The sequence below is a fragment of the Nuphar pumila genome, chromosome 5 (assembly GCF_984573655.1).
Source record: "Nuphar pumila chromosome 5, dmNupPumi1.hap1.1, whole genome shotgun sequence".
Taxonomy (NCBI): Eukaryota; Viridiplantae; Streptophyta; class Magnoliopsida; order Nymphaeales; family Nymphaeaceae; genus Nuphar; species Nuphar pumila.
Genome location: NC_143253.1, coordinates 106,737,697 through 106,755,347, shown reverse-complemented (window position 1 = coordinate 106,755,347; position 17,651 = coordinate 106,737,697). Strand labels below are relative to the sequence as shown.

Below are 17,651 nucleotides of genomic sequence, written 5' to 3'. Positions count from 1 at the left end.
AGATTGGGAGAGTAAGCATGGCAAGATTCTTGCTTGGTTCATGAATAATGTGAAGCTCAAGATTTGCGCCAACATTGCCAAATTTAGGATGGCAAATGAAGCATGGTTCTTCATGAAAGGTATGTTTACACAAAAAGACCTTGCTCGTCAATTCTTTCTTCAAGAAAAAATCCGGACTATCAAGCATGGTGAAATGAGTGTTAGGGATTACTTTAGCACTCTTGGCCCTCTATGGGATGAGATATCCTTACTAGAACCAAAATGGGTTTCTAGTATAGATGTGGAATTAAGGAGAGAACAAATGGAAAAAGAACACTTTTTCCAATTTTTACATGGGCTTAGGCCCGAATATGAACAAGTTAGATCCTCCCTCCTATATAGATCAAAGCCTCTTCCCTTGGAAGATGCCATAGCCGAAATATGCCAAGAAGAAACCCGTCTTGGCATGATTAAAGGAGGAAATGATGTCTTGGCCGTATCCAAACCCGGCAACCATATGAAAACCTACAAACCTCCACATTTTGGAAGACAAAATAACTATAATGGCAACTATAGAAAAGCCATTTGCCATCATTGTCAAGAACCGGGTCATATAAGACCTAATTGCCCTAAGTTGAATGAAGCACCAAAAAATAAAGTTGCTTCCGTTGAAGAAGCTACTCAAAAGAAAGAGGAAGCAATCAAAGGAACGGACTCTTTTTCTCTTGCTCAACTATCGGAGGCACTACAAACTCTACTCAAGATTCCATCAACTTCGGGTGCCGCCGTAGCTTCCTCCTCTCCTCCAGGTATGTCGTCTTGGATCCTTGACTCTGGAGCTTCCTTTCATATGACCCCCCTTGAAAATGAGCTTTCCGATTTATGTAATAATTTTAAAAACTCCTATGTTTCAACTGCCGATGGTACATCTTTACAAGTTAAAAGTCTTGGAACCTTAAACTTTTCAAAAGACTTCTTTGTGCCAAACGTGAGAGTTGTACCTCAACTTAATTTAAATCTCCTCTCTGTTGCTCAAATATGCGATCATGGATGTAAAATCTCCTTCTCAACTAAGGATTGCTCTATACAAGATCTCCGGTCCGGGAAGCTGATTGGGCAAGGCCATAGAAGGGGAGATCTCTATTACATGAGCAACTTGAAACTCCCCATTAACTCTTTTTGTAACCATGTCCAAGATAAAAATATTGATATTTGGCATCAAAGACTTGGACATCCAAGTTTCTCAAAAATGTACTCCTTTCCATTTGGAAAGAAATTTTGTAATGAGAAACATTTTGTTTGCAAGAATTGTATTTTTGGCAAAATGAAATCTACTCCTTTTCCAAACCGGACTTTTGTATCCAAAAGACCTTTTGAGTTAGTCCATTCGGACGTTTGGGGTCCTTCCCCGTCATGTCTAAAGGAGGGTACTCCTATTATGTCACTTTCATCGATGACTATACTAGGTATGTATGGATCTACTTTCTCAATCTAAAATCCGAAGTCTTTGAGTTTTTTAAAAAATTTCATATGATAGTTAAAAATCAATTTTCAAGTAATATCTCTACTCTTAGATCCGATTCGGGTGGAAAATATTTATCAAATGAATTTCAAAACTATTTAGAAGTAAATGGGATTTGTCATCAAAGATCGTGTCCTAGGACTCCTCAACAAAACGGCTTGGCCGAAAGAAAGCATAGACATATCATGGAAACCACTAGGACACTCCTTATTTCCAAAGAAATTCCAAAGAATTTTTGGGCCGAAGCGGCCTTAACCTCAACTTATTTAATAAATAGAATGATATCTTCATCCTTACAAAATACATCTCCATACGAAAAACTATTTGAAAGAACACCTGACTTCAATAGATTAAGAGTTTTTGGATGTAAATGTTTTGTCCTTACTCATAAACGGGACAAATTATCTCCTAAAGCTATTGAATGCGTTTTCTTGGGTTATGGAGAAAATCAAAAGGGTTTTAGATGTTTTGACTTGAAAAATAACAAACTCTATGTATCCAAAGATGTAACATTTTTGGAAAATGAAAATGGTTTTGTGAAAACTAAAGATATTGACGAAAGTGAATATACTTTTTTATTTGATCTTCTATCTCAAGAAGATGAGACTCCTCAAGAAGAGGAAATCTCTAATGAGTCTTTGAATGACCTAGAGGAAATCCCTCTTGATAATGTTGTAGATGAGAATAATAGACCAATCCAAACATATGTTAGGCGTGGTCAACAAACTCAGATAAGTGCCTTAGAAAAATACTCTCAAGGATCCGACATTGAAGAAACATCTTTAAGGAGATCCAGTCGGATCTCCAATCCTCCAAATAGGTTTGTTTCCTATGAGTCCCTAACTCCTAGATATAGAGCATGTCTAATTGCATTACATTCATTTCATGAACCTTCACACTATAATGAGGCCAAAAATATTCCCCAATGGGTTGAAGCCAAGAACTTAGAGCTTAGTGCCCTTGAAAAAGCAAAAACTTGGGAAATAACTTCGTTACCCACTGGAAAGAAATCAATAGGATGTAGATGGGTCTTCAAAATTAAAACCAAGAGTGATGGTTCATTAGAACGTTATAAAGCACGATTAGTAGCTAAAGGATATGCTCAGGAATATGGTATAGATTATGAAGAAACCTTCGCACTTGTTGCTAGAATGACTAGTGTTAGGACTCTTATTGCTATTGCGTCTGTAAAGAAATGGCCTATCTATCAACTTGATGTTAAGAATGCATTTCTAAATGGCGAATTAAATGAAGAAGTTTACATGGATCCCCCACCAGGAGTATGTATTGGTAAAAATAAAATTCTTAAACTTAAAAAGGCATTATATGGTTTAAAACAAGCTCCAAAGGCTTGGCATGATAGATTTAGTAATGTAATGACAAGTTTAAATTTTCGTTCATGTTATACTGACACTGTTTTGTTTGTGAAAAGTGCAGGGTCTTCTGTAGTTATTTTACTACTTTATGTTGATGATATGATCATCACAGGAAGTGATGAGCAAGGCATTAATGATATTAAAAAGGTTTTGAAAGAAAATTTTGATATGTCTGACCTTGGTTTCTTAAGATATTTTTTAGGAATTGAAGTGGCGTACTCTCCTCGAGGGTACATTCTCTCTCAGATGAAACTTGCTGCTGACATCTGTTCTAAATCGGGTATCTCCGATGACAAGAAGACAGAAACCCCAGAAGTCATCAATGCAAAATTAAGGTTGGAAGATGGGACACCTCTCGAGGATCCTACTCCCTACCGGCAACTTGTTGGGTCTCTAACCTACCTATCCATCACACGGCCAGACATTGCTCATGCCGTCCACTCTGTCAGTCAGTTTCAACATGCACCTACAACCGTGCACATGAGTGCAGTCTTAAGGATTGTCAGATATATCAAAAATACCATAACTAAGGGAGTTTTTCTTTCTTCTGCCTCGTCACTTGATTTAATTGCTTACACTGATGCAGATTAGGGAGGAAATCCCAATGACCGTATCTCAACTACCGGTTTTTGTGTTTTCTTAGGTGACTATGATTTCGTGGAGATGCAAGAAGCAACACAAAGTATCATTGTCCTCGACGGAAGCAGAATATCGTGCTATGGCCACTACAACCATGGAACTTGTGTGACTAAGAAGCCTCCTCAGTGATATGGGCATTGTCATCTCTACTCCTTCGAAGATGTGTTGTGACAACAAAAGCGCAATCTATATTGCAAGCAATCACACCTTCCATGAGCGTACTAAACATATTGAGATGGACTGCCATTACGTTCGGGATGAATACCTAAGAGGAACTATTGCACTACCTTACGTCACATCAGAGTACCAGTTGGCGGACTTCTTCACTAAGGCTCTTGCGGCTCCTCGGTTTTTGTTTCTCCTTAACAAGCTTTCGGTTATATCCCCGTAAAGCTTGAGGGAGGGTGTTAAAATATATGTAATTCATATATATATATATATATAAAATACCTGATAGGGGTATTTCTGTCATTTCACAAGTACCCGATAGGGGTACTTGTTTTTCTTAGTTTATTTTTCTCTTTATTTTTTGTAAAATGTATTTTTTATTTTTTGTTTTTTTGCTCACTCAAAAGGGGCCCCACCATGTAGTCGATGGGGCCTCCAACGGTCACATTAGTGACCGTTGGGGGCTCCCAACGACTACATGGGGAGCCCCCTAGGTGGCTCTCCTTTTAAGGCCTCTTGGCCCTCTCCCTCTCCTTCTCTTGTGTATAAATAGGGGTGCTCCCCTCTTGTATTTTTTACTCTTGAGAGCTCTCTCTCTTTCAATAAGAGGCATTTATATTTTTATGTTGTGTTGCCTCTTATGGGTTTGGGTATTAGCCCCTCTTTGTTTGTTCATTAGTAGATGTTGTAAGTGCTTAGTGCACTCTTTGCTTTTCCGCATATTTCATTACAATAACAACTATGCCAGAGCTAGTTTTCTTTATGAATAGTGTATGATCTGCTGCTGACCTATTAAAGCCAAAACATGACATCACTTCAAACAACTTCTGAAACCATGCACGAGGACTTTGTTTCAAGCCATAAATTGCCTTTTTCAATCTACACACCTTCTGACACTCCCCCTCAACCTCGAATCCTGGAGGTTGTTGCATGTAAACAGTCTCAGATAAGTCCCCATATAGAAATGCATTTTTCACATCTAATTGGTACAGGCTCCAACCATGTTGAACAGCTACTGAGAGGACAAGACGAATGGTACCCATCCGTGCAACAGGAGAAAAAGTTTCAAAGAAATCAATACCATATGTTTGAGTATACCCTTTGGCTACTAATCTGGCCTTGTACCGTTCAATTGCACCATCAAATTTGTACTTTATCGTATATACCCATTTACATCCAACAATGTCAGCATCTGCGGGGGAATCAACTAGATCCCAAGTATGCTGAGATATTAAGGCATCCATTTCTTCTTGCATAGCCAGCTTCCAGCGAGTATCAAGCTTTGCCTGCTGATAGTTCAGAGGAATAATTTCAGCAGATAAAGCTGAAATAAAAGATTTCATCTGATTTCCAATTCTGGCTTCAGAGACAAAATGAGATATGAGATATAAGATACATTGTCGTGTCCCCTTTCGTAGAGCAATCGGCCTGTTATCATCATCATGAAGATCATTATTGTCAGTAGAACTTACCTCAGGAGAATAAGAAGATGGAGGCACTTGCGGAGGTGGATCTCTACGCACATATACCAATGGAGGATTATGAAATCTGGAAGAGGATGAAGTGTGGTTCGGGAATGAGGGCACGGATTCCAAGGGAAAAGGAGGTATAGGTAATGGACAAGACTCAACTGGATCAACCTGCAGCGGGGAACCGGTATTAGAATAATATGGAGTGGATTCCAAGAAAGATACATCCGCACTGACATACTCTCGGCGAGAAGTAGGATCACAACATCGATATCCCTTTTGATTTTTGGGATAACCTATAAATATGCATTTTGTAGCTTGAGCAGCTAATTTATCACGGTCAGGGCCAAGTTTGTGTACAAAACAAACACATCCAAACACTTTGGGCGAGAGGGAGAAGATAGGGGTATTGGGTTTTAGGATATGAATTGGAATTTGATCACCCACAGAAGAGGAAGGCATGCGGTTGATCAGATAGCAAGTAGTTGTAATTGCATCTCCCCTATATAACACATGAACATTTGATTGAATCATAATGGTCCTGGCAACATCAAGTAGGTGACGATGTTTTCGCTCAGCCACCCCATTTTGTTGAGATAAATAGGCACAGGAAGTTTGGGGTTGGATGCCATTATCTTGGTAAAATTGTAACAGACTTTTTGATTTAAACTCGAGAGCATTATCAGTGCGAACAATCTTGACACTAGATTTAAACTGAGTTTTTATTTCAAGAATTAAAGATTTGATAATATTTGGAACATCAGATCGTTCCTTTATTAAAAACACCCATGATAACTTAGAGAAATCATCAACAATAACTAAATAGTATCGACACTGAGTCCTAGTAGGAATCTTACTAGGACCCCATACATCTGCATGAAGAAGTTCAAAGACTTTATTACTAGACTGACTCTGGCTCGAAGGAAATGAACTTCGATGATGCTTGCCCAACTGACATGCTTACACTGAAATGATGTGGTGGAGGGAATCTGAGGAAAGACCGAACGAAGCTTTGACAATGAAGGATGACCAAGACGACGATGCCACTGAACTGGACTAAATGAATGTTCCACTGCAGCATGAACAATACCCATTGGATGATGTAAGTAGTAGATTCCATTTTCTTCATAGCCTCCACCAATCTTCTTCCCCGTCAGCAAATCCTGAAAATGACAACCCATTGGATCAAATATTACTTTACAATGTTGTTCTTTTACAAGGCAACTAACAAAAAGTAAACTTTGAGGAAATTTTAGAGCATGAAGAGCATTTTTCAACTGTAATGAGGAGGATATAAAAATATTTCCCTGACCAACAACCGGGGAGGTACTCCCATCGGCTAATGAGACTCCAAGCTGAGCCTTAATATCCTTTAGATCTGAAAAAACAAGTGAATTTCCACACAAATGTCTGGATGCACCAGAATCAATAATCCACTTACGGTCAGTCGGATGAAGAAGATTTCCGGTTGAATAGGCAACACCAGCAACAGGAGAGGTAGAACTCAAAGGACGAAGAGCTATCAGCTCATCATATTCAGCACGACTGAGGGTTTTACTACTGTCACTTGCAGAGATATTTTCTTGTGCCTTTGTTGCCTCGAGAGTAGTAGTATTAGCTTTAGGAGCATATGACTTTGATGAAGAGGAGGTTGGTCGGCCATGCTTATCCCAGCAACGACCTTCTAAATGTCCAGATTTTCCACAGAATGTACATTGAAGCTTTCCTCTGCCTCCCACACCTCGTCCTCTGATGTTCTGAAGATTTCCACGTCCATAACCAGATGAGACAACTAAGGCAGATGACTGAGTCACATGCTGAGAATGTGGAAGAGATATCACAAGTCTGCTTAGACGGTTATATGCCTCAGCAAGAGTAGGTACATCCGAACCAGTCAACATTTGGACTTTTGCAACAGAAAATTCTGAAGATAAACCTGTAAGAAACCTAACAACCATAGTTTGTTCTTGATGATCTTTTTGTTTCGAACAACAGAGAGGTCTGTGAGCATTAAGTCTTTCAAACACAGCTTTTACGGAGGCATAGTACTGGGCCAAGGTTTGATCTCCCTGCTGTAAATTGCATATTTCCTGTTCGACTTGTAGGATACGACTCACATTAGTCTCTTGTGAGTATGTATCTCGAAGATTGTCCCACATCTGTTTGGCTGTATTATAATAAATTAAACCATCTGCAATATGGGGTTCGACACTATTCATAATCTATGACATAACTATGTCATTATCTTCATCCCAGGTAACATATTTTCCCACCTTTTCAGTGGGTTTATCTTCCAACAAGATATGTTTTCTACGATGTCCAGATACCGACATCATAAATGTTCTGGACCACCTGGCATAGTTAGTTTCATTTAACCTTACAGACGAGCCGTACGAAAATGGATTGGCAAATGCCTTATATTCTCCAATATGTTCCAATTTTGAATCACATTTCGAAGTTTCAGCCATACTTCTGGTTAAAAAAAAACTGGACAGTCTCCAAACTAAACAGGGAAAAACCGTGTGTTACACTCACACACCAACTGATATTCCAATCAGCAGTTGTTCACTCACGAACAAAAAAAAAAACCCACGACAGTAGTGAGCAGCAGCCCACAAACAGAAAAATAATTCAGCACGTCAGTGGATCACGACTAACATGACTTCTGCATATGCAACAAATTTTTTTTTTCATAACAGGGGCAACTCCCCAGACATATGCAGTTCGACAATGAGTCATTCATTTTTTTTCATGAGCAACACCACTACGTGTTGGATTGCTGCTAAAAAAAAATAAGCAGGAAGTCATGACCTGAAATCACGACATGTTCAGTGCAAAATGTACCAACAACAATCAAACTCCCCACAGCAACGATATCAAGATAAACAAAACAGGGCCCCAACCATATGTAGAATCACCAACAACAGTCAAACTCCCAACAACAACGATATCAATATCTCACACGACATGTTCAGTGCAAACTATACCAACAACAATCAAACTCCCAACAGGTAGTCACGAGACTCACGGCAGGAAATACCACCGAGGCAGTAGGTAGTGACGAAACCATAAAAACAAGGAGCTACGAACCCACAGCAAGCATCCACGATCAAGATGGCCTCCACGATCAACCGATCTAAAAAAAAATTTTACATCGCTGACCTGATTAGGTATTGATTTCTTTTACTCATTGGATCGGAGTTTGATCACGATCAAGATGGCCTCCACGATCGACCGAGCCTTGATCACACTCGATCACGCCGAGCTTTGATCAACCTCGATCACGCTCCCACGTCACAGTCGATCACGCTCCCACGATCAGCTAGGCTCTGATACCATGTAGAAGATGAACCGAGCCCTAGAGAGAGAGAGAGAGAGAGAGAGAGAGAGAGAGAGAGAGAGAGAGAGAGAGACGGCTGCACAGAAAAACTCAGAACTCGATTTCAATATTAGGGCCTCTCTCTATGTTAAATAGAGAGAGGCTTAAAGGCATAATTACAATAAAGCCCCATTATAAAAAACTAATATACAAATAACATCTTAATATAAAATAACTTTACTTAAAACCACCTATTCTCAACAATGACGATGTAAGAAGCAACAGAAGGTCTCTCTGTCATCCACTGAAGCCGAATATAGAGCATGACATCCACTACCATGGAAATTGTATGGATTCGACGCCTTTTGGAAGATATGGGAGTGCTTATCAGAGAACCAACAAAGTTGTGCTGTGACAATAAAAGTGCAATCTATATTGCCAAAAACCACACCTTTCACGAGCGAACAAAGCATATAGAGATGGACTGCCATTATGTCAGGGAAGAATACTTGAAGAAGGTCATTGATTTACCATACGTGATGTCTGAGTATCAACTTGCGGACTTCTTCACCAAAGCTCTTTGTTCGCCTAGATTTCATTTCCTTCTTGACAAACTTGCTGTTATCACACCGTAAGTTTGAGGGGGGGTGTTAAAATGTATACTCAAAAACATTATTGTAAGTATAAATATATATACTTATATACATAGTGATACATATACATATATTATATGTATACGTATCTCTATATATAAGTATATATATTTATATATTTTTCCTTTTTTCTCTTTTACCCAAAAAGGGTATTTCTGTCTTTTTACATTTTATATGCTGTATTTCTTCTTTTAATTTTTTTTTTGTAATTATTTATCTTTTTTTTATTTTTTCTTTTTGCATAACAAAAAGGTGCATTGGGGGTCCCCCCAATAGAGTCGTTGGGGTTTCCCCAATGACTCCTTTGGGGAGCCCCCTCTTGCACCCCTTTCCTCTTGTATAAATAGGGGTGTTCCCCCTTGTTGTAAAACAAGCTTGAGAGTCTCAAGCATTTGCTTCCATTTTATGAAATACATGCATTATTGCATGTTTATTATTTATACGCTTTTTGCGTATTTTGTTCAAGTGTTGTGAGAGTTCTTTCGTGCACTTCTTTTATAAAGTATTTATGCTTGTATGCGTATTGTCTCTTCGTAGACAATTTTACACAAATATCTATGGCTCTTCAACAAATACTTAAAGCTACCTCCTTTACATTAGGTGCCGCCATTGCTTCCACGTCACCACCCGGTACGTATTATTGGATTTTAGATTCCGGAGCATCTTTTTATATGACTCTTTATGAAAATGCTTTAACCGATGTATGCACAAATTCAAAAATATCTTGTGTCTCTATGGCTGATAGAACTTTTTTAAAAATAAAAAGTATAGGAACACTGAACCTATAAATTCTCAAAACTTTTTTTGTTCCAAAGTGGTTTCAAAATTAAACCTAAATCTTTTTTCGGTTTCTCAACTTGCCAACCATGGATGTAAAATATCTTTCTCATCTAATGGTTGCTTTGTGCAGGATCTCCAGTCCAGGAAGTGGATTGGGCACAAGGCCATAGGAAGGGAGATCTCTACTATATAGTTTTTTTGACTCTTCCTTCAAATTCTTTTTGTACTTATTTCCAAGACAAAAGTATTGAAACTTGGTATAAAAGACTTGGACATCCAAGTTACTAAAAAATGTATCTTTTTCTTTTGGAAACAAATTCTGTAAAGAAAAAGATATAAATTGCAAAGATTGTATTTTTGGAAAAATGAAGTCTATCCCATTTCCAATTAGAACATTTGTCTCAACAAGACCTTTTGAATTGGTGCACTCGAATGTTTGGGGTCCATCTTCGGTTATATATAAGGGTGAGTATTCATACTACGTAACATTCATCGATGACTTTACTAGATATGTATTGATCTATTTTCTTAATCTTAAATCAGAAGTTTTTTCCTTCTTTAAAGGTTTTTGCATGAAAATTAAAAATCAATTTCAAAGTAGTATATCCATTCTTAGATCCGATTCGGGTGGAGAATACCTATCCAATGATTTTCAAAATTATTCAAAGCAAAATGGTTTTTTTCATCAAAGATCATGTCTTAGAACTCTTCAACAAAATGGGTTAGCGGAAAGAAAACATAGGTATATTATAGAAACCGCTAGAATGTTGCTTATTTCTAAAAATATTCCTAAGAATTTTTGTGCCAAAGTCGTTTTAACCTCCACCTATTTGATAAATCGTATGCCATCATCAAATTTAAAAAATATCTCTCCTTATGGAAAACTTTTCAATATCACACCCGATTTCAATCGCCTCTGTATTTTTTGTTGCAAATGCTTTGTACTCTTGTATAAAAGAGATAAGTTGTCTCCAAAAGCGATTGAATGCATTTTTCTTGGATATGGTGAAAATAAAAAAGGATATAGATGCTTTGATTGCAAGAATAATAAACTTTATGTTTCAAAAGATGTTACCTTCTTAGAAGATGAAAATGACTTTGAAAATTTTGATAAGAAAGATGAAATTGTATATATGTTTTTATGTGATCTTTCTCCAACGGAAGATATGTATGATGATTCATTGAATCATTTTGAGATAATAGATGATACATATCATGAAGTATCTAATATTGAAACATCACCAAGTAGTGATGACATCATTGATAAAAATCTCCAAGTTTATATCCGGCGTGAGCAAAATAAACCTATTAGTGCCTTAGAAAAATTTTCTCAAAACAATAAGTCTCTAGAAGAACCCCCTCTTAGGCGTTCTACTAGAGAATCCATTCAACCAAATAGATTTGTGTCATATGAATCACTTACACCTAATTATAGAGCTTGCCTAATAGCTTTACACTCCTATCACGAGCCCACACATTATAATCAAGCAAAAAATATACCACATTGGATTGAAGCCATGAAAATTGAACTAAATGCTCTTAAGAAAGCTAACATTTGAGAAATAGTTAAACTTCCTTCAAACAAAAAACCTATTGAATGCAGGTAAGTTTTAAAAGTTAAGATTAAAAGTGATGGTACTTTAAAATGATATAAAGCAAGATTATTAGCTAAATGATACTCATAAGAATACGGTATTGACTATGAGGAAACTTTTGCACCTGTGGCAAGAATGACTAGTGTTAGGATCTTAATAGCTGTGGCGTCAACTAAAAAATGACCTATATATCAATTAGATGTTAAAAATGTTTTTCTTAATGGAAAATTAAATGAAGAAGTTTATATGAATCTTCCGTCGGGATTTAATATTAAACAAGGTGACACTCTTAAACTTTTAAAAGCATTATATGGTCTTAAGTAAGCTCCCAAGGCTTGGTATGATAGATTCAGTGATGTCATGAGTAGTTTGGATTTTCGTTCATGCTATACTGACACTGCTCTTTGTGAAAAATGCAAGAACTAGTATTGTTATTCTTTTACTTTATGTCGACGATATGATTATTATAGGCAATGATCAAGTTGGTGTTCGTAATGTTAAAAATATGTTAAAAGATAGTTTTGATATGTCTGACTTGGGATTCTTGAGATATTTCTTAGGAATTGAAGTTGCATACTCTCTCCAAGGTTATATACTTTCTCAAATGAAACTTGCTGTAGATATATGTACTAAATCTAAAATTTTAAATGACAAGAAGGTTTAAACTCTCAAAGTGATCAATGCTAAATTAAGACTGGAGAATGGGGTTCTTCTAGAAGATCCCACACCCTCCAAACAACTAATTAGGTCTCTCACCTATCTGTCCATTACCAGATCAGATATTGTGCATGTTGTTCACTCTACTAGTCAGTTTCAGCATGCTCCTACAATCGTTCACATGAGTGTTGTGCTACGAATCATCAGATACATAAAAAATACCATCACTAAAGGGCTATTTCTATCATCATCTTCACCATTAAATTTATTTGGTTATACTGATGTCGATTGAGGAGGAAACCCTAATGATAGAATCTCAACTACTGGTTTTTGTGTCTTTTTAAGAGATTCTGTAATTGCCTGAAGATGCAAGAAACAACAAAAAGTCTCGCTATTCTCTACTGAAGCCGAATACCGGATTATGACAACTACTACTATAGAACTCGTTTGGATACAAAGTCTTCTCAAAGATATGGGTGTAGACATTTCTGGTCCTTCAAAGTTATGTTGCGATAATAAAAGTGAAATTTATATCGCCAGCAATCACACCTTTTATGAGTGCACTAAGCATAAACTGTTACCCTGCCATATATCACATCAGAGTATCAATTGACGATTTTTTTTACTAAAGCTCTTCCAACTCCTCATTTTATTTTTCTTCTTAGCAAACTTTCGGTCATCTCCCCATAAAGTTTGAGGGGTGGTGTTAATATATATATATATATATATATATATATATATATATAATACCCGATAAGGGTATTTTTGTCTTTTTATATAATTGTTTATAGAAACAACTATTTTTAATAGATAGGATATATTTTTAATTTTTTTATTTTTATTTTCTTTTTTTAAAAGTATTTTTTATTCATGCATTGGGGGTCCCATATAGAGTCATTGGGATCTCCAAAGTCATAAATATGACCGTTGGGCACCATGTGGGAGCCCCCAATGGTTCCCTTCTTTTCTCTTTTTCATTTTGTATAAATAAGGGCTTCCCCCTCTTGTATTCTTAAGCTTTAGAGCTCCTCTCTAATAAAGCTATTTGTTATTTTTATTGTGTTGCCTTTTAAGGCTTGTTGTATTGTCCCATAGTGGACTTCTCTCTAATCTCTCTCTCTTGTCTTTGTATTTGTCCATTGTGGGACATTGTGAATGCATTAGCATTCTTTTACACTTCCGCATACTTCATTACAGTGGCTTCATCAATAAAGCATTTATTTGTTTATAATTTTAGATATTTTTATAGTTTTTTTAAGTTAATTTTTTTTTGAGGCTTACGCTTTAATCTTCGCTTCAGATTTTGGTGGAGCGCCTCGCTATGCCTCAACGCTTTTCACAACATTGAATGACACCCTTATGGTCTGACTCTAATGTAGTTTTCAAAGCTGCTCATAACTTGGAGACACAGTCATGTACTAACCTTTATTCCATATGATATGAAATGGACTAGATCTTTAAATTTTATACTAGGGATGGTAAAGCATAGGTGTTTCTAAACACACACTTATTAACAGAGAGTTACACAGGAAAAGTTTAAGATTCTCTATTGATGTTTCTTTTAAGAGGAAACAAGACATTCTTCTTTTAAACATGTACACGTTTCGTATCATGTAGTACATAACCGTTTTTAGTTGATGTGAAAAGTGAGATCAAATTTGTTGACAATACTTTAGAAAAAAGTAAGTTAGATGTAGATATTAGGATGTATTAGTGTCAGATCATCCTTTCTTTACTTTTTTCTGTATAATGAATTCTGCCATTGGCATGTTAATATTAGTAACTATGTCAATTTGGCACGTGCAGGTTTCAATTCTCTTTTTCACCCCTCTTGTTTCACAGCTTATCTTGAAACTTCAGTTGACACCTCAGGAATTTGTTACTGGTGAGTTTATTTTACCAGGCTTTTTGTCTTTGTGAGGTTTACTTGCAGGACCTAGTTATTAGCCTGCGGAAGAAATTTGGTAACTTAATTGTGTTGTATGGTAATATGACAGGGCTGGCTATATTTTGCTGTATGCCTACAACATTGTCTAGTGGGGTGGCCTTGACACAGGTTGTATTTTATAATGTTTGTTGTTACTTACTGTCTGTAACTGCTACTATATATGAAATAGTGCTGATCTCATGACTGCAGCTTGTTGGGGGCAACTCTGCTTTGGCTCTTGCAATGACAGTGATATCTAATCTCATTGGCATAATTATTGTAAGTAGAAAGAATGCTCCATGAAATGCTCAAATATAGCAGTTTATCATAAGTCTCTTTAATAGAGCTTTAGAGGAATTGGGGCCTTGGGTACGGATTCTGTCTAACCCACTGCACTTTGTTTGAGAAGCACTGTTGGAGTTCGGACTTTTTGATATCTCAATAGATTGGTAGCATGTTATTGTTTGTATGCATTATTGCATGGTTGGCAAACTCATGACTTGGACTTGGATCACCCAACCCTTGACTCACAGATCAGCAGGTTGACTCAGTAACTCGGATGAATCAGGACTCTATAGTTTAGTATTACCACATGAATAAGACATATAAATAATCAAACTTCAAGCTGTAAAATAACTAAGTAAGTAGATCATGTCAATAATTAACCTATAGAAGTATGTAACTATACATGATCATTGACATTTCTCATTGGACAATATTAGATTCTTGATAACAAGTACTTTGTATAAGAGTTATACATTAAAATCATAAAATGCATGATAAAAAGTTCTTAATAGGCATTAGGATCAGCAAGCCTGAATCTGTGTCTGGGGTCTGATCAGAGTCTTCTCGGGCAATTCCCGAGTCGACTCACCGGGTTTGCCAACTATGCATTATTGGTTGAACTATTATATGTGAATTAGTGTTGTTGCAACAAAAAGTACATAGAACTAACTATGATTCAAACAGGTGATAGTGCTACATACTAAAAAGGCCTACACTCTATGTCACATGGGTGCAGGTGTGGCGATGCGGCACTTTAAAAAAACTTGGGTGCGGGGGTGCGGGAGGGTATATATATATATATATATATATATATATATATATATATATATATATATATATATATATATATATATATATATATATGAGAACTGAACATATTAGGCCTCATTTCTCGTTTTGCCCCATTCTGCCACATAGTTTTGAAGTGTCTTATGACAGATCTGAACCATTAGATGTGTTTAGCATGCCCGATTTAGTGAGAATCGACTCTTGGATCATGATTTTTTGATGAAAAAATATGTTTTTATGAACAAAAAAAACTGATACCTTCGTAGCCGTTGATTTTGAATCACCGGAAAAACCTATATACATGTCAGATTCTGGTGATCCAAAAGCTTGCTCCCACTAAACAAAACCTATATATCACATCTATGGTGTTGAATGTGAGAAAAAACACCAAAAAACTGTGATTTTGAGCTGAGCAGAATGGGATGAAACAAGAAAGTGGGCAGAACCAGCGTATTACTATATATATATATATACGCCAAAACATTTCCTTCACTTTTTTGGGAAAACCCAAATTTTTTTAAATACCATAACTTTTCTGATATTTATCCAAGAAAACAGATTTTTGAAAACATCACAAGAAAATGAGATTTGTGATTATGGTTCTTAAACTTATAAACGGATCAAAGTCTTGGGTTATGATTAAGGTTGGGTTTTTAGTGTTCTCAGAAGAGAGATTGAGAGAGTAGGGGAGAGAGAGATTCAAGGAGAGAATGAGAGAGAGAGAATGCGTACTTGGGTTGGAGATGGAGCGGAGGTGTCGTCGGACAGTGGTAGCTTGTAGTCGTCGTCGGGGTCGGGGTCGAGAGATGGGTCGCAGCTTTGGGGTCGGGAGGAGAGGGCAATTTTTTTTTGCCCTAATCCTCCTCTCAGCCCATTTCATCGGGCTCTTTTTTTTTTTAAGTCCAAAATTTGGACATTTATGACCCTCGGTGCGTTGACCGCACCGGGTGCCACACCTGCACGCCCACCTGCATTGCGTCGTGTCGACGTGGGTGCGGCACCTGGTTGGCCGAATCCCTGTGACATAGCCTGCACTAATATGGGTGTCCACAATATTCTTACTCTTTAAAAAACAAATCAAAATCTCATTGATGTTTGTTCTATATCAGGTACCTTTTACTTTGTCAAAATTTTTAGCAGCGGGAGTTGGGGCATCTGTTAACTCAAGGCAATTATTCAGAAGTCTTATCATCAGTCTTTTGGTCCCTTTGGTTCTGGGGAAGGTAGTATTTCACTGCTCTTGGTAAAAAAAACAAAAACAAGCACTTTTCCATTTGTTCTCTCCATCACAACTATTAACTATTTTTAGGATGGATGCCTGAGGATTGTTTTTGTTGCTGAACTGGAATTGCTTTCCCTTGTACTCTTCTTTCATTAAAAGATCAATTTTGTAAAGATCATGCTATGCATAAATTAGTTAGGAAGGTTAATAATTAACTGTGTGGCCAGGGGCATTTCCATCATTTCATATGCCTCGCAGACCTTGGTCCCATGTCTAGTAGTACGCAAATTTTTTATCTTTCATTCGTTGTAAAAATATTCATGTTTGTTTATTTATTTGTGTATTTGTGTAAAGCCACCATGGGCATTGTTGTTAATTTTTATTGTTTTTTTGCAGCATTTATACAAAGCCCATTAGGGTGTCTCTTTACAATAAAAAAGCGTCACTTTACAATAAAAGAGAGGCATGTTAGCCCCACGCACAAGTAAGAAGAGATTGGGACTCAATAAACAGTATAAAATTTTATGGATTTGAAGAATTAAAAATGTGAATTCTTTAATAATGGAAATTATTTGGTTAAATAAATCTGTAAACAAGGAAATATGAAACATTAAATGAAGCTCAGAATCAATCAAGAACAACAAGAAGCAAAAACAGTAATTAACATAGTGGAAATGAGCATGATCAATAAAAGCAATAAGGAAAAAGTGTATATTATGTGCATATCAAGATTAAGCAAGATGTTATTTGTCTAATTGTTGTGAATCTGTGATACAAAACATTGTAAAAAGTCAAATGGAAGTGTAGATAGATCATGACTATCTTTTTTGCTGTGCTGTTTTTAAAGGAAATTCAGCCATACATATGCTTTCTGAACACTATCCTTACCTTCATAATGGTGTCTATTTGTGTCCTTCCTCTCCTTTTTTCTTTTTTCATTTTTGCAAGCTTCTATCTCCTTCATTTTCATTTTAGAGAAATCTTGTCACATGCAGTGATAATGTCATGAGCACCAGTAATATGACCTCTCAAGCTATATATTCCACTTCATCCGAAAAAAAAAGTTGGGTCCTTTGACTTGCTCTGAGTCTTTATTTCTACCTTTTTTTCTTTTCTTCTTGGCCAGCTCCATTGTGATAAAAAGTTCTTTTCCTTCTTAATAATAACAATAATAATAATTTCTCACCTTCTTTCTTCAAAACATAAACTAAGGCAGCCAAGGCTGTGACGATTGTATCAGAGCAGCTTGTGATTGTGGGGCGTGGTATCGG

The 17,651-nt window shown here is 36.7% G+C and overlaps 1 protein-coding gene across 1 annotated transcript in view; it reads left to right on the top strand.

The window, feature by feature from the left end:
• The window catches only part of LOC149838027 (Sodium Bile acid symporter family), a 56,240-nt gene that overhangs the window by 28,937 nt on the left and 9,652 nt on the right, over positions 1-17,651 (top strand). The window contains exons 5-8 of the mRNA XM_090008170.1: positions 13,964-14,042; positions 14,155-14,213; positions 14,295-14,363; positions 16,268-16,381. Coding sequence (XP_089864296.1) covers positions 13,964-14,042; positions 14,155-14,213; positions 14,295-14,363; positions 16,268-16,381 — 321 coding nt within the window. The remainder of the gene's footprint in view (positions 1-13,963; positions 14,043-14,154; positions 14,214-14,294; positions 14,364-16,267; positions 16,382-17,651) is intronic.